General features: G+C 36.1%; 1 protein-coding gene across 3 annotated transcripts in view; it reads right to left on the bottom strand.

Moving 5' to 3' along the window:
• Gabra3 (gamma-aminobutyric acid type A receptor subunit alpha3) overlaps positions 1 to 21,675 on the bottom strand; it is a 305,868-nt gene that overhangs the window by 70,977 nt on the left and 213,216 nt on the right. For all 3 annotated transcript variants that reach the window (XM_055608773.1, XM_055608771.1, XM_055608772.1), the window contains one exon: positions 11,676 to 11,896. In XM_055608773.1, the coding sequence (XP_055464748.1) occupies positions 11,676 to 11,896 (221 nt within the window). The remainder of the gene's footprint in view (positions 1 to 11,675; positions 11,897 to 21,675) is intronic.

Genomic DNA, 21,675 nt, shown 5'->3' with positions numbered 1-21,675 from the left:
TTTCCTTGATCTCTTCAACTCCCTCAGTCTTACCCCACCCTTTTCTATAAGACATCCTGAAATCTGTCTATTGTTTGGCTGTGAGTTTCTGTACCTGTTTCCATCTGCTGCTGGATGAAGCCTTTCCTGTCTGCAAGTATAGGTGTACTTTTTTAGTTAATGATTGATGCAAGAGTGTCCAGCCGATTGTGACTGATGCTACCACTGAGCAGGTGACTCTGGCCTGTGTGAGAAATCAGGTTGCCCATGTCTTGGAGTACAAGCAACTAATCCATAATGAGAATTCTTCCATGGCTTCTGTTTCACATTTTTTTTTGTTTGTTTGTTGTTTGATTTTTTTAATTTTTTTTATTAATTACACTTTATTCATTTTGTATCCCCCCATAAGCCCCTCCCTCCTCCCCTCCCAATCCCACCCTCCCTCCCCTTTCTGCATGCATGCCATTTGATTTTTGATGCTTGGGTGTATTTTGTTTTCTTCCTGTCCCATGATTCCATGACTTTTTTTTTTTTTTACAGTTTATTCACTTTGTATCTTAGCTGTAGCTCCCTCCCTCATTCTCTCCCAATCCTACTCTTCCCTCATGTCCTCCCATGCTCTTCTCAAAGTCCATTGATAGGGGAGATCCTCATCCCCTTCCATCTGACCCTAGCCTATCAGGTCTCATCAGGACTGGCTGCATTGTCTTCCTCTGTGACCTGGTAAGGCTGTTGCCCTCTCAGGGAAAGGTGATCAAAGAGCCAGTCACTGAGTTTCTGTCAGAGACAGTACCTGTTCCCCTTAATAGTGAACCCATTTGAATACTGAGAGGCTATGGGCTACATCAGTGCAGGTGTTCTAGGTTATCTCCATGCATGGTCCTGGGTTGGAGTATCAGTCTCAGAAAAACCCCTGTGCCAAGATTTTTGGGTTCTGGTACTCTTCCTGTGGAGTTTCTGTTCCCTCCAGGTCATTCTATCTCCCCCTTCCTTCATAAGATTCCCTGTACTCCACCCAAAGTTTGGTTACAAGCCTCAGCATCTACTTTGATACCCTGCTACTTAGACTCTTTCAGAGGCCCTCAGTGGTAAGCTCCCATCGTGTTTCCTGTTTTCTCCCTCTTCTGACTTCCATTCCATTTGCCTTTCTGAGTGAGGATTGATCATCTTACCCAGGGTCCTCCTTCTTGCTTAGCTTCTTTAGGTGTACAGATTTTATTATGTTTATCCTATATTACACATCTAATATCTGCTTAAAAGTGAGTATATATCATGTGTGTATTTCTGCTTCTGGGATACCTCACTCAGGATGATCTTTTCTAGTTCCCACCATTTGCCTGCTAATTTCATGATTTCCTTGTTTTTAATTGCTGAGTAGTATTCCATTGTGTCAACATACCACAATTTCTCTATCCATTCCTCAACTGAGGAGCATCTGGGTTGTTTCCAGATTCTGCCTATTATGAATAAAGTCATTAAAAACATGGCTGAGCAAATGTCCTTGTTGTGTGCTTGAGCATATTTTGGATCTATGCCTAGGAGTGGGATATCTGGATCTTGAGGAAGCACTATTTTTAATTGTCTGAGATTGATTCCGAAGTGGTTGTACAAGTTTACATTCCCACCAGCAATGCAGGAGGATTCCCCATCTCCCCATACTCTTCAGCATGTATTGTCACTTAAGTATTTGATCTTAGCCATTCTGATGGGTATAAGGTGAAATCTCAGGGTCGTTTTGATTTGCATTTCCCTGATGACTAAGGATGTTGAGCATTTCTTTAAGTGTTTCTCTGCCATTCTATATTCCTCTACAGAGAATTCTTTGTTTAGCTCTGTATCCCATTTTTAATTGGGTTACTTGATTTGTTGGTATTTAACTTCTTGAGTTCTTTATATATTCTGGATATTAGCCTTCTGTCAGATATAGGGTTGGTGAAGTTCCTTTTCAGTCTGTAGGCTGTCATTTTGTTATGATGATTGTGTCCTTTGCTTTACAGAAGTTTTCAGTTTCTTGAAGTGCCATATATTGATTGTTGCTCTTAAAGCCTGTGCTGTTCGTGTTCTGTTGTGTTCTGTTCAGGAAGTTGTTTCCTATGCCAATGAGTTCAAGGATCTTCCCAACTTTTTCTTCTAATAGGTTTAATGTGTCTCCTTTTATGTTGAGGTCTTTGATCCACTTGGAATTTAGTTTTGTGCAGGGTGATAAATATGGATCTATTTTAGTTTTTCTACATGTAGACACCCAGTTAGACCAACACAATTTGTTGAAGATGCTGTTTTTTTTCCATTTGTATGGTTTTGGCTTCTTTGTCAAAAATCAAGTATCCAGAGGTGTGTGGTTTTATTATTATGTAAAGGGAAGTGCTTTTTGTAATGACAATTTCCTGAAATGTGTTCCCTGACAATTTATCTTTGGGGTTTTTAGTTTAGATTTTTTTTAACTTTTATTAATTATACTTTATTCATTTTGTATCCCCCATAAGCCCCTCCCTCCTCCCCTCCCGGTCCCACCCTCCCCCCCTTTCTGCATGCATGCCCCTCTCCAAGTCCATTGATAGGGGAGGTCCTCCTCTCCTTCTTTCTGATCTTCATCTATGGGTTGTCTATTTGATTTCGTTGATCCATCATTCTGTTTCTATGCCAGAACCATGCAGTTTTTATTACCATTGCTCTACAGTATAGCTTAGATCAGGGATGGAGATACCTTCCAATGATCTGTTGTTGTACAGGATAATTTTGGCAATTCTGGTTTTTTTTTTCTTTTTCTGTATGAAGTTGAGAATTTTTCTTTCAAGGTCTGTAAAGAATTGTGTTGGTATTTCGATGGGAATTGCATTGAATCTCTATATTGCTTTGGTAGCATGACCATATATCTCCCTATGAAGAGATTTTGCACTATTGTATGTGCCTCCTTAAATATATATTATATATGCTGTATAGACTATATAAACGATATAAACTATATATACTTGTATATGCTATACTATGAAGTGAAGTCTTTAAGAACTACATGGCATTTTTTCTCTGTAGCTCAATACATATCCCAGAGTCTTTCACATACTAAGGTCTTTTATAAATGTGTCGTTAAGCAGGTGATTCAATGAAATAAAATCGAATTAAATTTTATGAGTACTTTCTATCCTATTCAGAACTGAAGAAGACTATTACTATATCACTGACACCAGGCATGATGAACATTACATATTTATTTTTTATCGGTAACTATTATACCATTAGTAAAGAAAGTGTACACAATATATAGTCTAACTTGGGTAGTTTAGAATAGTTCCTAAGTGTGGGTATCATGTAGGGATATTTCTGTGAAACTTCAGTGTGTTGTTCCATATTAGTGTGTGTATTGCTGAGATAAACAGTGGGTATTAGGGCTTAGCCTACATTTCATGGTCATCCTGAATTTCCAAGATGCGGGAAAACAAAGCCTCTCTTATTGCCCCAGTTACATACTCATGAAAGACCTGGTTCAAATTTTCCAAGTAGCTATCCTTCATAGCTTTGTCTTGGAATCCAGAATAAAATTAATGAGCATCACAATAACAATAACAATGCTATTGACAATAATAATAAACAGTGAGACTTTCTGAAAACATCTAAATGGTCTGCAGGCTTTATTCGATTTCTACTTTCTATGTTGTAGGCAGCAGCTAGTGTAATTACATGAAGAACTGGGGAAAGGAAACAGCTTGTGACTTGTAAAGATCACTAGATGAATCACTTGTGGAGCCATAAAAAGAGGGAAGACTTTTATCTTAGAGTTTTGAGCCTCATTCCTCTTCCTGCCCACCTTCTGGATCTCAAGTGTAGGAAAATAATGGTTTCACCACCTTCTGTACTTGTGTCCTTTCTCTACTATACTTCAAAAGAAGCATAAATGCATCTACCTATATACCTAGCTCATAAAACCTCACTTTCTTGTCTGATTCAGAGTATAGCTACCCTCTTCCTATTCATCCAACTATTTTTATGGTGACTAACCATTTTCTCAGCTTCATCTTTGGTCCTCTTCAAGGTGCATCTTCATGTTCTCTCCTCATAGTTCAGTATTTACATCCTTGCTTTTCTTCTCTGCCTCCCTCTTCGCCAAAACTCATATATTACATAAGATTTGTGGGGTTTTTTTTGGGGGGCACACATTTGAGTGAAGTGCTGGTAAAGGCCATAAGAAGATGTCAGATATTCTGGAACTATAGGTAATTGTAAGCTTTCAGGTAGAAGTCCTGGAAACTGAATCCTAACCCTTTTCAAAAGCAGTAAGCATTCGTAACCACTGAACCATCTCTCCATCACCTCCTCTTTTTTTTCTTTCACTGCTCATGTTTTCCATTGCTATTTTAATCCATTCGCTATTCTACTGTTCTCACTTTCATTCCTTTATATCATTCTCTGCTCCTCTTATTATTCACATTTTTAACACTGAGCATACCCAGTTTATCATTCTATCATCCTCATATTATCCTGTCTTCTTCTTACATGTAATATATGCTGTCCTTTCCACAATGTACTACCAACCTCTTTTCCTTCCTTCACTTTAATACAATTGTGGCTTTCTTCCATTTATCCCTGTTCTGATGTTATATTACATACAATCTATTCTTTTACATCATATACATTTATATATCCCACCTTTTTATGTTTTATGGCTTTAATATCAAAAATATGGATTTGAGAAGGAGTGGGAGAAAGAGGGATAGCAGGATATAAATAATATGGAGAGAAAACTAGAAAATGGATAGGGCTTTAATTAGAGAGGCGATGAGGAAGGTCAGTGCAGAAGGAGAGGGGGAGAGAGGGAAAAAAACAATGTTTGAAAAATCCATAAAGATTTATATTATATTATATTTACCTAAAATGACACATAGTACATGAAAGTATATAGCTACACATACCTATACATATTCAATGATGTTATGCCACTTGAAATGGTAATACTCTCCCCCAACCAAGAGCCATAGACTATCAAACAAAACCAAAAGCAACCTAAAATGCTAGTAACAAGTATGAGAAACTTCCTTCTGAGTTTTTGGCTGGGTTAGTACAATAGACTCCCCAAATAATACAGGCTACTGCGGTGGCACTTAGTTGGTTCCCAGAGGCTGACAGTAAGTCCCTATGGCTGAAAGCACCATTTGTTTTGGGCATAGGCCTCACAAAATTTAAGCTGGATATACCCTGAAAGTCTCTTCCCTGATCTCCTGGGAATGGAAATGTCTATGCAAGCTAACAAGGGAGGGAAGCAATTGGTAACTCTACCTTGCTGTGACATTTAATGAACCACAACAATGGTAGAATATTCCTAAAAGTGGAATAGTGGTACTTACATCTTTGTGGCAACCAACTGCTGTCTAATTGGACTGATTTACTCCCTACCTCTTTTTAAGCACACATATTTTCAAATAGAGGCAAATCTATCTAACTGTAGTTTTGATGCCAACCTTTACACTTTTCTTTCATAAAAATGCTAGTTCTGCAGTGTCCTCAGTATTGATCTTTGAATCTGCTCTTTTCTGCTATCTGACAAATATGTGCTATACTCTCCATTTATAGCAAATAGAACCTGACCTTTAACTACTGTGCAGACATTATACATCTCCCTTTTTCTCCATTTTTCTCAGTTTCCTTATCCTTAAGGTAGAGATAATAGTCCCTAGGTCTTAAGGTAGCTATGAAGATTATAAAAGATAAGTGACCAGAATAATGTCAAGCACTGTGTTCTTGTGATACCGATGAAGATAATTGTAAAAATCATTATTATTTCAGTACTCTTCTGTTCATTCCCAACTTTTTAAACTATCAAATCCTTTAACATTTATACCAACATTTACATTGTTAAAATAACCAACTCCATTCTCATTTTATGGATTGGTGCTGCCAATATTTGTCATGGTTCCTATTTTGAAAAATGACAAACTTTAGGCAGAGTGCAGGGAATCTTATGAAAGAAGGGGGAGATAAAAAACCTGGAGGGGACAGGAGCTCTGCAAGAAGAGTAACAGAACCAAAAAAAAATCTGGGCACAGGAATCTTTTCTGAGACAGAAACTACAACCAAGGACCATGCATGGAGATAACCTAGAACATGTTCACATGTGTAGCCCATGGCAGCTCAGTATCCAAGTGAGCTCTAAAGTAAGGGGAGCAGGAACTGTCTCTGACATGAACTCAGTGACTGGCTCTTTGATCACTTCCCCCTGAGGGGGAATCAGCCTTACCAGGCCACAGAGGAAGACAGTGCAGCCTGTCCTGATGAGACCTGATAGGCTAGGGTCAGATGGAAGGGGAGGAGGACCTCTCCTATCAGTGGACTGGGGGAGGGGCATGGGAGGAGATGAGGAAGGGAGGGTAGGATTGTGAGGGGGCAAGGGAGGAGGCTACAGCTAGGATACAAAGTGAAAAAAATTGTAATTAATAAAAAATAATTAATAAAAAAATACTTGGCCCATATGTAGAGGTGTGCGTTACCACTCTCCCAGACATTCCTCAATTTCTTCCAAGATGGCAGTCAAGATTGTTGATCACAATTCCATGCCTTGTTAATTTTGACACCTAAGCACATCACCTCAAGTCATATTTAGCTTGCAAATAAAGATACGACAAGATCATAGTTTCATCAACACTTTACATCTCTTTCGTACAAACCAAATCAATTCTTTCCCTGCAGTTTAAACAGTGATGAAAGGATCAAACTCTTTACTAATATGTGAAGCAAATTCTTAAATGTGACCTTCTATAAGATGAAAAAAAATCTGTCAAAGTACAATAATGTATATTAAACATCCCCATTTCAAAACAGACGGAATAAGGATATAGGCAGGAGGGATTCGGCAAATGAGAAGATCAAAACTCAGCAGTGAATACATTAAATTCTATACCTCTGTGTTTAGAGTCTCAGGAACAGAAAGGACTTAGACAGTCTTGGCTCTTAAGACCTTACTAGTTATATATAGCCTATGTAGTCATTTTGGTCTGTTTCTAATCACTTCCAGCAATTTTCCTCAGTGGATACTACATTTTCCTAGCATGTCTTAGTTCCTGTATTTTCAGCTTAACTCTTACAGCTACACATTCCTCCATCTCAGGGGTGCTCTCAGGGAATCTGACCTTGCTATAGATTTCCTGGCCTCCCTTTCCTTTCCTTTTAAATCATTAGATGAAGCCTGTATGATTACATGATTTTTGCATTTCTCTCTGTAGCCTTGGCTGTAATGGACTCACTTTGTAGACCAGGCTGCCCTCAAATTCAGAGATCCGCCTGCCTCTGCCTCTGCCCCTACCTCTGCCTCTTCTGCCTCTCTGAGTGCTGGAAATACAGGGATGTGTCCAGCAAAAATTAATCTTTTTGACATCAAAATGCCATGACAACTGTCTTAGTCACTGTTTATTGCTGTGAAGAGGTACTGTGACGAAGGCAACACTTATGAAGAAAGTGTTTATCTAACTAGAAGCTTGCCTTTCTACCTATATCCTAATAAGCCATTGCTACATCCTGATCCATAAGCAGCAGATAGAGACTGAGCCTGGCACAATCTTTTGAAGCTTCAAAGTGCACCCTCAATGGCACAGTTTTCCCAAGAAGGCCACACTTGCTAATCTTTTTAAACCGGTTTACTCCCTGGTGACTAAGCATTCAACATATGAGCCTATAAGGGACATTCTTCTTCTACCTACCACAAAATCAAATTACCCAAATAATAATAATAATAATAATAATAATAATAATAATAATAATAATAATAATAATAATGAAATATAAAACTGTACAGTTTCATGTATTAGGATATAGGTAGAAAGGCACATGTTTTTATATTTTATCAATGTTTAAATTGATAAGTATAATTTGAAATTATTTTAAAAAATTAGTCATATAAAACTTCTGTACCCCAGGCAATGAGACGTAAAACAAATTTTTATTTTAAATTGTCTAAAGAATATCTATCACTATCTCTTTTGCTTTTTATAACTCATCAGGCTGCTTTGCTACTGTATTTGAGACTACCATGCTCTAGAGAGTACAGTGCTTATACCTCTTCAAATGTTTTTGTAAATTTATCTATTTAGGTGGTCTTGAATACATATGTGCTTTGCTCATACACATAAGTCTATGAATATGTACATGTTTTTATTTTAACTTTTTTCAATAATTACACTCTATTCACTTTGTATCCCCACCTGTAGTTCTCTCCCTCCTCCCCTCCAAATCTCTCCCTTCCTCTTCATTCTCCACGCAAGCCCCTCCCCAAGTCTACTGGTAGGGGAGGTCTTCTTTTCCTTCTTTCTTCATACAACTCATTGACTTGCTTGGCTAGGGTCACACCAAGGTACTTTATGTCTTTTGTGGCTATTGTGAAGGGTGTTGTTTCCCTGATTTCTTCCTCAGCCATTTTGTCTTTTGTACAGGAGGGCCAATTATTACTTTGAGGTAATTTTGTATCCAGCCACTTCGCTGAAGGCATGTATCAATTGTAGGAGTTCCCTGGTAGAATTTTTGGGGTCACTTAAGTATACTATTGTATTTTTGTGTTTGGGTGAAATGTTCTGTAGAAGTTTGTTAGGTCCATTTGATTCATGACCTCTGTTATAGTCATTGCTTCTCTGTTTAATTTCTTGTTTGTTGACTTGTCCTGTGTTGAGAGTAGGTTGTTGAAGTCTCCCACGATTAATGTATGGGGATGTATGTGTGGTTTAAGTTTTATTAATGTTTCTTTTACAAATGTGAGTACCCTTGTATTTGGGGCATAGATGTTCAGAATTGTGGTATCTTCTTGGTGTAGTTTTCCTTTGATGAGTATGAAATGACTTCCCATCTCTTTTGATTAATTTTGGTTGAAAATCTATTTTATCAGATATTGGAACAGCTATTCCTGCTTGCTTCTTGGGTCCATTTCCTTGAAAAACCGTCTTCCAGCCCTTTACTCTCAGGTAATATCTATCTTAGTGACTTAGGTGTAGTTCTTGTATGCAACAGATTGTTGTGTCTTGTTTATGCATCCGTTCTGTTAGTCTGTGTCTTCTTATTGGAGAGTTGAGTCCATTGATGTTAAGGGAGATTAATGACCAGTGGCCATTAGAAGTTTTGATTGTGCTGTTGGCTGTGGTAGTGTGTTTGTGTGCTTGGCTACTTTTAGCTTTGCTATAGTGAGGTTATTTGTTTCCTATGTTTTCCTGAATGTAGTTAGTTTTCCTGGGTTCTATTTTTCCTTCTAGTATCTTCTGTAATGTTAGATTTGTGGGTAGGTATTGTCTGAATTTGTTTTTGTCATTGAATATCTTTTTTTCTTCATCTATGATGACAGAGTTTTGCTGGATATATTCGCCTGGGCTGACATCTGTGTTTTCATAGATTCTGCATTATATCTGTCCAGGCCCTTCTTGCTTTCATAATCTCTGTTGAGAAGTCAGGTGTGATTCTAATCGGTTTGCATTATGTGTTACTTGGCCTTTTTCTCTCGTAGCTTTTAGTATTTTTTCTTTGTTCTGTATACTTACTGTTTTGATTATTATGTGGTGGGAGGATTTTCTTTTCTGGTCTAATTATTAGGTGTTCTGTAGGCCTCCTGTATTCTTATAGGCCTCTCCTTTAAGTTGGGAAAATTTTCTTCTATGATTTTGTTGAAGGTATTTTCTGGGCCTTGGAGCAGGGAGTCTTCTTTTTCCTCTATTCCTGTTATTCTTAGGTTTTGTCTTTTCATATTGTCTTGGATTTCTTGGACGGTCTGTGTCAGGAATGTTTTGGATTTAACATTTTCTTTGACAGATACATCGATTTCTTCTACTTTATCTTCTATACCTGAGATTCTTTCTTCCATCTCTTGTAGTCTATTGGTTATGCTTATCTCTGTAGTTCTTGTTTTCTTTCCTAAATTCTTCTTCTCCTTGATTTCCTCCATTTGTGTTTTCTTTAATTTTTCCAATTCTGTCTTCATATCTTGAGTTGTTTTGTTTATTTCCTTTACCTGTCTGATTGTATTTTCCTGTTTTTCCATCACTTCTTTCAGCTGTTTGTTTGAACCAACCTCTGTTTCTTTTATTTCTTTCAGTGATTTAGTTATTTCTCCTAGAAGGCCACAAACTGTTTAGCTGCATCTTCCTGTATTTCTTCACAGATGGCCATAATCTGTTTGATTTTTATCTTTCTCTAATTCTTTACGTATTTTATTTGTTTCTTCTAGTAGCCTCTTCATCAGCATAGATGTAAGGTCTTCTTCTTGAATTTCAGTTATGCTGGGTTATCCAGGGCTGCTCACTCCTGGATAGCTGGGTTCTGGAGATGCCATATTGCTCTGTCTTTTGTTGGTTGAGCTTTTACGTTGACCTCTACCCACTGGGCTGTTTTAGGTGTTGGCTGTTAGTTTCTGGTGCTTCCTGGAATCCTGGGTTAGGGAGAATCTCCTCAGCAGGAAGATGATTTTTCCTGAAGGAGGCCTCCTCTGCTTTTTGGGTATGGTCATTGTATGGCCACTGTTTCTCAGGAATTGCCACTGCTCACCTCAGATGTATAGACCTGAGTAGTGGCTGTGGTCTTTGTTAGTCAGGGGGGCTCTCCTCTCACCCGTTCAAGTCCTGGAGACAGCTGCCTTGCTGCTGGGTTTCTCGTTCTGAATTTAGTGAGCTACTACTGTTGTTACACTGTTTTCCAGGTACAGTCCTCTTGAAGAACCTGCTGATTCCTTAGCTGTGGTTTTTTTCCTAATAAGGAAATTCAGTCTGGTACCCTGGGGCACTCAATTCTGTCTGGGAAGGTGAGTCGAATGCACAGCAAGTCTCTGGGCCAGAGGATGAGTGCTCTGCTTTGGGCAGGAGACTGTGCACCCCAGTCTAGAATGGTGGTTGGGTGTGCTGCTCTGAGCCTGAGGTTGTGTACTCCTCTGTAGGCTGGCAACTGAGGTCTCCACTCTGGTCCGGAGGTTGGACGCCTCACTCTGGGTCAGAAGCTATGTGTCCCAGTCCGGAATGGCAACTAGGGGTACCGCAGGAGGCTCTGTGCTCCAATCTGCAGTGGCGGGTGCAACCGCCAGTCCCCAGGACTTTTCCAGGGATTGACTGGATGACCTGAGGTCAGTCCCAATTGATTTCCACACCGTAGGATTTCCTCTCACCTTGTAATCACAAAAGCTGGTATTTTAGGTCCCAGAATTCAGTCTCCTGGTCACTGTGTTGACACTGCTGTCCTGCTCCTCAGACACAGTGTCCTCCCAGCCCTGCCATCTTGTCAAAATAATATGTACATATTTATAGAATATCGACAAACTTCTTTGTGTCTCAGAATGTACATATTATAACTATGTGGAATATAGACTATTCAGGTATGTATGTATGCATGTAAATGTGTGAAAACTGTGATTATGTAGCAATATGCATGTGCAAATATATGAACTTGAAATATATACATATATATGTTTCAAAATATGTACATATATTATACAAATATATTTTCAAATATATACAAATACATTTTCAATATACATACATATTTTGTACAAATACATAATCTTGAAAGTATAGTATATATTTAAAAGTATTGAATTCATATATATGTATATATTACTAGGTAAATATTAAAAATAACATACATGTGTCTGTATGATAAACCAAAGGAATTTTTGGTGTATAACCTCAAACCCACTACTTTCAACACATGTCCTTGATCCAACATATTGTGAGCGGTGGGTACCACTTTCTTACCTCATTGTATAGAGGAGGGTCCCATTGTCCACCAGTCTGAGCAGCTTGTTGGGTGTGGTCATATTGTGAGCCACTGATTTTTTGCCATTGTGGAAGAAGGTATCAGGAGTCCATATCTTACTAGCCAGAAGATTGTTGAGTGGAAGGATCTTCATGGGTCCATCAAATTTTAGTCTTTCATCATGCCATGTTTGTCTAAAAAAGACATCAATAGTATATTCCTAGAACAGAGAGAGCAATAAAGAAAGATTGAAACAAGTTTTCAGTAGGGTTCTGATGAGGATCAACAATGCACTTGGCAAATATTAACTGAAATATTTCCTGTGATATAATGGAAGAGTCTATTAGAAGCACTGAAAATTTCTGCCATATTTACCAATTACTGATAATATCTAACCATATATCCAACATACTTTACCAGAAAAGTCATTTCCAACACTGCCCTACATATACTACAAGCTGAACACGTTTCTTCTCTATGCCATGGTATCTCTAGAAAAAAAAAATTCTTTGTCTTTATAGATGAATGATTTTATCTGGATATTGAAGGTCATTACAACCATAACCATAAAAATCAATCCATATATTTTTATACAAATTTCATCTGTGCTCTAGCTTTATACATGTATTCAGGGGATTTCTGGGTATGTGAATGAGTAGGTCTCTGATTCCTGAGTCTACTCTTAAGGCCTTTTCTTTTTGTTGGTTTGCCTTGTCCAACTTTAATGTGATTGTTTTTGTTTTATATTATTATATTTTGCTTTGTCAAAAATATTTCTTGCTTTTGGCTTTTGGAGTTCTGCTACTGACTAACTGATCTTAACTGAAGTACGTCAAGCCAGAACATGGTATTTGTGCTTGAAGCTCTCCCCAAGAAAGGCTCAGCATGTGATGGGATCCTGAACACCCAATCTGGTCGCCAGCTGGCCAATAAAGACTTTCGCTTGTGTCCAACAGTCCTCTCTGGTCAACACCCAAGAACAAGCACAGCATCACTGATTATTTTACTAAAGTAAAGATTCCAGACATAGTCACATGAGTACTAAAAATGGTGTTAGAGCTAGACTGGCCTGGGCAAAATTCTGATCTTCTCATGTGCTAGCTATGTGACTCAGCTAATCCACTTAACCAAGTTTTATTTTATTTCTGTGTAAAGTGAGAATTGTAACACTAGCCTCATATATACTTTTATAAATATAAAAATATTAAATTAAAAAATATTTCTAAAAACTAAAATACTTTTGAACAAAAAAGTTACTAGGTTTGAAAAGAATAAATTATCCACATATAATAAGAATACTTGACTCATATCCATAAAAAATAAGAACTAAACATTTCAATAAAGTTAAGCATTGAAAGGCTATTAGGATGCACAAAAATTATTTTGACATTTAAAATATATTTTACAGACATTCCGTGCTTTGTATTAAACTTTATTCAAACTTTAAAATTCTGCTTTTTAAAATTATTAAATAAGGAACCCTCTTGGACACTGAGCTGCCATGGGCTACTGCTGTTGCAGGGGTTCTAGGTTATCTCCATGCGTGGTCCTTTTTTGGAGTGTTAGTCTCAGAAAAAAAAAAAAAACCCTGGGCCCAAAGTTCTTGCTTCTGTTGCTCTGCTTGTAGAGCTTCTGTTCCCTCTAGATCTTTCTATCTCCCCTTTCTTTCATAAGATTCCCTGTACTCTGCCCAAAGGTTGGATATGAGTCTTAGCATATGTTTTGATACACTGTTGGGTAGAGTCATTCAGAGGTCCTCTGTGGAAGGCTCCTGTCCTTTTCCCCATTTTCCCCTCTTCTGATGTTCATCTCATTTGCCTTTCTGAACGAAGATTGAGCATCTTACCCAGAGACCTGATAGACTAGGGTCAGATGGAAGGGGAGGAGGACCTCCCTTATCACTGGACTGGCAGAGGAGTATAGGAAAAAAGGAGGAAGGGAGAGTTGGATTGGGAGGGGATGGGGATAGGTGCTACAGTTTGGATACAAAGGGAATAAACTAAGAAAAAAATTATTAAATGAGTTTTATTTGATTGGTGACTGGAAGAATGCTTCATATAGTTTTACTAAATAATTTTGAATTTAATTTTTATTTTGTTTTGAATTCTAAATAAAATTGAAATTAATTTTAAAAGGCCAAAATGTACAGACATCTTTTAGCTAGCCAGGTTAAAAGAAATTAAATAGCAAGTAGAAGTATATGAAAATTTAATTCACTGTTTCTAATCATACCTTGAGCAAACTCTTTCCTGCCATACATTATTGCTTTCATGTTTGAGATCTTTATAAATTAAACAGTCTTGTTCTTTTTTACATCAAATATCTCATTCCCATCTCTAAGAATGGGAAGTATCTTCAATTGCTGCCTGAACTAGAACACTTTTGTGAGAGGCTAGAGGTTTCATAAATAATTAGCATAACAGTTATAAACAGAGATGCTTCATGCCTATAAACTAGAACTAGACTCCCATATAAAGCCACAATCATGAAATACTCCAACATCAGAAAAAGCAGTGAACTAAATAAAATTAGCAAGGCAGAATCAGACCATAGCCAGAAAGTAAAATAAAAAAAAGAAAAGAAAAAGTGGGTGGAGGTAACGGAAAGATCTTTCTGTTGAAATTCAGACTCTTTTAATCTTGGATTGATGTTCAAGTGAATTTACATTGTCTGCTTAATCTAAAACCTTCAAAATGAGAATTTAATATAAAAATGGTCTTGGATGCCAATGGAAGTGATGTCACAAAAAGGCTCTGGAAGGACAACACTATAATTCAATGTGCAACAAAACACCTAAGACAATGGTCAGTATCTGATACAGTATATAAAAAAAATTATACTCATTCCAAAGACTTCATACAATATAGTTCTCAAATAGAGATTAGGAAATATGTGTTGTTAAAATTAGAAAGGTTTTGGGGGGAAGAGAAAAATAAAAATAGGTTTGAAAAAACAGGTTTGAAGTCACATACTATAGAAGGAAAAAAGTTGCCAGAAAAAAAATTAATTGGTAGTAGACTTGATATTACTGAAGAGAGATTAATGAACTAGTGTATATATGAAGAAAAACTGCTCAGTTTACATTTCAGACAGATAGCGAAAAATGAGAGAATGAAAGGGAAAATTTAGTTGATGTTTGTGAAGATTCTGAACACGAGAGAATACAGAAAGTGGGGAATGAACAATTTTCAGTAAACTAATGGATGAACTTTCCTGGAACTGTTGAAATAGATGTATTTTTAGGTTCAAGAACCATAATGAGCTGCAAAGTCAATACATTAAAATAGAGCAAAGCCATTCCAGCACAGAGTAGACTCAAAGAATACCAAAAAGGAGTTCACATGAACAAAATTAAAAAGACATTATCTGAAAAGAGTTATCAATTTAATTGACATCAGACTTCTTAAAGGTAACAAGAGAAATAAAAAAAAATGAAAGAAAGAAAAATTGTCTTGGAAATGCCAGGGTAGGAAGAGGTAGAGACTATTTTTCCTGGATTTTATACCAAAAGAGCTAGGTCAGCATAAAGCTAATTTATAAACAAGTACAGTAGGACAGAGCATTTAGTACTCAAGAGCCATTCTACCTCTGTCTTTTTTTATGGCTGGCTTCCCCATAGTCTTTCGTCTCATTGGACCATACAGTGAAAAGACATTCTTTGAACATCTTAACACAATCCTTCTCTCCTAACCATTTGTTATTTTTCTTCTTCACAGCACTGACAAAATATATCTTTGTTTACTATTTCTTTTACTCCAATAGGTAGAAAATTTCATTGTGGTAGGGACTTTTTTTTCTGTTCACAGATATTTCTTCAGCATCTGAAACTCTACCTAACATAAAGTATGCTCTCTATGCACAATTATAAGTAAATGATTAAATAAACCCTCTTAAAATGACTTCTAAAAGAGTATATTCTTGTAGAACTTATGAATATGTAACTGGGAACAGCAAGCATAAATACTGGCAAATGTATGTATGCATAAGCTTTAAAAATGGTTAATAAGGGCTAGGAGAATAAGTTAGATACACTAATCAGAACACGCTACATGTAAAAAGATAGTAGAATATATAAGGTAATAAATTCTTTAAAACTTTAAAACATGGGAGGTTTTATAAAATTTGACCTCCCCACCTCCCAAGGGAGGAGCAGTACTGTTAGGCCACAGAGGAGGACTTTGCAGCCAGTCCTGAAAATACCTGACCAAATGGAGTCATATGAAAGGGGAGGAGGTCCTCCCCTATCAGTGGACTTGGAAAGGGGCAGGGAGGAGATGAGGGAGGGAGGGTGGGATTGGGGAGGGAATGAGAGATACAGCTGGGATACAGAATTAACAAAATGTAACTAATGAGAATAATAATAAAAAAATAAAAAAAAATAAAAAATAAATTTCACATGCAAAAAAAAAAAGATTTGGAAGAAGAGTGTAGATGTGAGATACATTCAATTTTATTTACAGAAACATTTTGTTGTCATATATATATTAACATTTAAGGTAATCACTCATGAATATGATTGAAAGGATATAAAATACAAAAAAATAGAAAAAAAAACAAATTTTTAACTCTGTGAAAATAAGAAAAGAAAATAAAACATTCAGGAGATTAGGGTAAAGCACAGAAGATATAAAATAGAACAACTGAAATGATTTGAGGATAGTAAAAAATACTGTATATAATAGGCACAAGATGGGCTATGAAAAAAATAGGTTTGCCTTTGCAGTAAAGTATCATTCCAGTATTTTTTAAAAGGAGTATCTCAAGTGGAAAATACAAGTCTTTTGAAAGCCACTACATCAAAGACATTCCTTGATCATCCTATTGGAAATAATAGAGTTTGAAATCTGCAATGCTAATCCTTCCTGCAGTGTTCATTTTGTTTGAGATTTCTTTGGCTTTCTGGGGTCTTTTGTGGTTTAATAGGAATTTTTTTATTTTTTTCTATTTCTGTGTTGAATGTCTGGGACTTTGATCAATATAGCATTGAATTTGTAGAATGATTTAGGTATGCTTGTCATTCTCACAATATTAATTCTTGCTAATCTATGGACATGGGAGATATTTAGAGTCTTCTTCAATCTTTTTGTTAGGGATGAGCCTCCTGATAGGTTATCAGATGTAGGTTATCTAATCGCAAGTGCTTAGCACTAAACACACACACAAACACACACATTTGAGCAACACTATAGATTCACTAGGTTATGTGTGTGTATGTGTGCATGTGTGTATATGTGTATTCTGTGTATGTGTGTGTGTGTGTGTGTGTGTGTGTGTGTGTGGTGTACAATTTAGAAAAAAACTCATGAACTTAAAGGGGAATGAGAAAACATAAGAGGAGCTAAGGGGGGAAGATAAGGTGGAAGTTATATACATATCCTATTTATGTATGAAATTCTTGAAAATTAAATTAAAATTTAAAAATCCATATAATTCCTTATTTTTCTTTTTCATAACACTAACAAAACATAACTATTCTATATGTACTAAAATATATAATCAAAATACATGGGTCAAAAATTGAATACTATAGGAAATTCAACAAACACATAGGGTCTCAGTAAATAAAAGCCCAGTCAAATTTATAATTTATATTTAAAAATTTAAATCCAATGAATAAGTATAAACTAATGAATATACATAGACTTCTCCAAAATACCACAAAAAATGAGGGATTAGAAAGGATACTCAGCAGTGATTAAAAATAATAAATGTAGCCAGGCACAGTGGTGTGTGCCTTTAGTCCTAGCACTCAGGGAGGCAGAGGCAGGCAGATCTCTGTGTGAACTCAGGACAGCCTGGTCTACATAGTGAGTCTAGGACCTCCAAGGATACACAGAGAAAACTACTCTTTAAAAAACAAAACAAAACAAAAAACAACCAAGCAAAAAGAAAATGATAGATGTTTATATCTGAAGTCCTATTTTGGCTTTCTTTTTTATTAAAGTTTTATTTTTTAATATTAATTACAGTTTGTTCACTTTGTATCCCAGCTGAAGCCCTCTCTGTTTTGGCTTTCTAAAACTGGTACTTGGAGTGCAATTGATACAGAAAACTTAAAGGCATAAAAAAAAAAAAAATCAATGTTCAAAAGTATGTTAAGATTCCAGAAGGACCACAGAGTACATCCAAAGAAAGTAAAGAGAGAAAGGACAACCCATACCAAAACAAAATTAAATACAAAACACAAAGAAATAATATAGGTAATACCTACATAAATACAGACATACAGACAGAGAGACAAACAAAGATGTCTTTGAAAACACTACCAGTTTCAAAATTTTTCACAAATTTAATGAAGAAAAAGGAAAAATTATGGAGTCATCGTGGAAAGAGTGTGCCAAAGAATTATAAAGAAAGCAGGGGGTAAGGAATTAAAATTGGGCTCAATTTGATCATTGCAAATAATCATAATATGTATGGGCTGAAATATAACACTATAACTCATACATACGTAAATAACAATTAAATAAAACGTAGAGAGAAGAAAGTTAGTCTTCTTTCAATCAGACATGCAGAAAATGATGGTGGGCTGGACAAAAGTAGTAGCAAGAAAAAGCAACATTTGAATTCATGAACACCTGTGATCATAGGTTATGTATCAAACAGTAGTATAACAAACTAAGAAATGAATAAATAAATGGAAATATTACATCAAAGGCAAGCTGAATTATTCTAATAGATGTAAAAATAGTCTACACTGGATTATTTATTAATGCAAACAAACACAAAGTTTAGAGGAGAAAAATCATCTTAATATAGGTCAAAGAGAAGTTGCACATTTTCAACTATATTCATAAATAAACACACATCTCAAACAAAAGTAAAAATGAAATATAGAGTGGATGTTTTTCATGTTCTCAATACAGAGTTATCTGTCATTCGGCCTTTCTAGGTAATCTCATGATTATGAATTTTTACCTTTTAAACTTAAGAATTGGCCCCAAAGTTTCATCATATCTTGAACCAAAAAAGTCTTAGAATTCATCAGTTAACTGAATGTGCATGTGAACACATACACACACACGTGCAAACACACACAAACACACACACATGTGTGCACATGGAATATATACAAGTCACATACAGACACACACACACACACAAACCCTAATTTGAAAAGTGGCAAAAGAGAGGGAAACTATGGTTGAAATATACTATATGAGAGAAAACTTTTTAATTAAAAATTTATTAATCAATTAAAAATAATCAAAGAAAAAAAAGTGGCAAAATGGCTCAGAAGAGCAAAGCACTTGCCATAAAGCATAATGAGTTTAACTTGACCCCTACGACCGGTTATGTAGAGAGATAGAACAGTCGCCAGGCTGTCCTCTGACTTCTATATGCATGCATACACATGTGGATAAATGTAATAAATATTTTTAAAAGTGACAACACAAAGAAATAAGGTATATGTGAAATTTGGCTATAGGGGTGGTAGCATAGTTTAAAAACATTTTTAACTTCTATGTGAATCAGGAAAATGTAAATATAATTAATTAGGTATTATTTCAAATCCATAAATGTCACATATAAAATATGACAATCTAAGACATTAATAAAATTTGTCATTTTATTATTATTCTATATCCATAAAAGTGTTAAAGATGAATTGTGACAATTTGAATCATTAATAAAATTTATAGAAATGTACCCATTATAGAGGGATAATGGGACTGAAAATTGGTACAACACAAAATTATTTGATTTGAAAACTGTAAAACATATGTAGATCATATGAATCACATATTTTACATATAAGCACATACCCCACAGAAACCTAAACATGCTCACTGGAGGTTTGTATAATTTTATTGTATCATTATATTTACTATTTAAAAATACATAGTAGTCTAAATGTATACAAACAAGAAAATGAATAAATAGATTAATAATAGTAGCTACCTTGTTGAAATTAAATGTATCAAAAATAATAGCTTTCACTGTTTGGTACAAAGGTCTTTTTATCTGTATCTATTAATTTACTTAATTAATTTACTTAATCAGCCTTTAGAGTTGGGCTATATGAATGTATTTTTTATAGATTTTTCTCCACTCACAGCTGTTTGCCCCCAAACTGTCCCATGACCTTTGACTTACAACAATCAGATTTTGGTCTAACTGTTCTAGAAATTCAATCAATTACTTTCTTGCAAATTGAGCTTTTACATATTCTCTAAGGATGGTTGCCTCAAAATTGACAAATGAATTGTGCTGTTTTCCTGAAGCACTTAAATGAAATCTTCCTTGGGAAAGGCACTTAATATTATCCTACATGCAGCTTCAACTTTCCAACAACTTGATGTCAATGCAAGCATCAAAAAATTCTTGCAAGGCTCATGACTGTTTGGCAGAATATGGGGTTCAGCATGCATGAAAAGTAAATTAAAATGAAAATCCTTTCATTTAGAGCACCTTCTGTCCTTTCCTTCCTCTCCATCATTTTCCATTTGGAGAAGTTAATCCACAAAATTCCAGGAAAGAAAAAATTCCTAGGAAGAAACTCATGAACACAACCCCCTTTGTTAATTACATCTGAAAATATACTACTAGACAATGAGAGACATCAAAATAGGATAGCCTACTGTATACCTTGGACTGCAGTAAGGAAGAACCTGAAATGGTTATCTTCCTTTTCAATGCTAGGGAGAAACAAATTTGTTAACCCCTTTGTTAATTACATCTGAAAATATAATACTAGACAATGAGAGACATCAAAATAGGATAACCTACTGTATACCTTGGACTGCAGTAAGGAAGAACCTGAAATATTATCCTCCTTTTCAATGCTAGGGAGAAACAGATTTCAAGTCTACCACTACCAGTGAAATTATCCTTCCCAGTTGAAGTTTTCCATCTAGCACTTGTTACTTTAGTGAGTTTCAGTAGTCAAAGTATCCTTTAGGGTGAGCCATACCTAGAACTAAAATCTAAGCTTTCTTACTTAACAGTTCTTCACCCTCCACAACATACACTATAATTCAAAGGATCTTAACAATAATAATTGGGGGAAAAAGAGGTTTTCAGTTTGAAAGCTGGGGAGGGCATGTAGAAGGAGTTGGAGGAAGGGGTTGGGAAGGGCTGAAGGGATGAAAGAGAATGGAACAGCAATATAAATATATTTTAATTAAAATGTATAAAATAAAAATTAAGAAAGAAAACAGATTATAAAACAACAGTAGTAATAGCAACAACAATTTTAACAAAAGATCTTGGGACACCATGGGGAATTTTTTTTTTCATCTGCCAAGATGTGTTTTTTACTGTTAAGTGATGAACATCCCCAGTATGAAAATACATTTTCAACAAATCTTTAATAGCCATCCTGTCTGTCATTGCCACGTCTCTACCACCTTTCTGTATATTTTATCAAGAAAATGGCCCAATCACTCCTAATAGAAGATAGTTACAGATAGGCCCATGGCCTCAATTCACTCATATTCAGACGAGGTCTTTTGCTATCTCATGGTGTTGATATTACTAATGAGGAGCCATGTATTAATTTGCTGCATTTATTGAAGAGTTATCATGACCTGTTCAATCATGATTGTCTATAAAATCACAATTACATTCATTTTCCAACTCATTTCTTTTTTTAATTTTTTATTAATTACACTTTATTCATTTTGTATCCCCCCATAAGCCCCTCCCTCCTCCCCTCCCAATCTCACCCTCCCTCCCCTTTCTGCATGCATGCCCCTCCCCAAGTCCACTGATAGGGGAGGTTCTCCTCTCCTTTCTGATCTTAGTCTATCAGTTCTCATCAAAAGTGGCTGCATTGTCCTCTTCTGTGGCCTGGTAAGGCTGCTCCCCCCTCAGGGGGAAGTGATCAACGAGCAGGCCAATCAGATTATGTCAGAGGCAGTCCCTCTTCCCATTACTATGTAAACCACTTGGACACTGAACTACCATGGGCTACACCTGTGCAGGGAGGGGTTCCAGGTCATCTCCACGAATAGTCCTTGGTTGGAGTATGAGTCTCTGGGAAGTTCCCTGTGTTCA

Source organism: Psammomys obesus, unplaced genomic scaffold (assembly GCF_907164565.1).
Source record: "Psammomys obesus unplaced genomic scaffold, mPsaObe1.curated_primary_1811, whole genome shotgun sequence".
Classification (NCBI taxonomy): Eukaryota; Metazoa; Chordata; class Mammalia; order Rodentia; family Muridae; genus Psammomys; species Psammomys obesus.
Note: the sequence above shows the minus strand (reverse complement) of the source record. Positions and strands in the feature narration are given on the sequence as shown.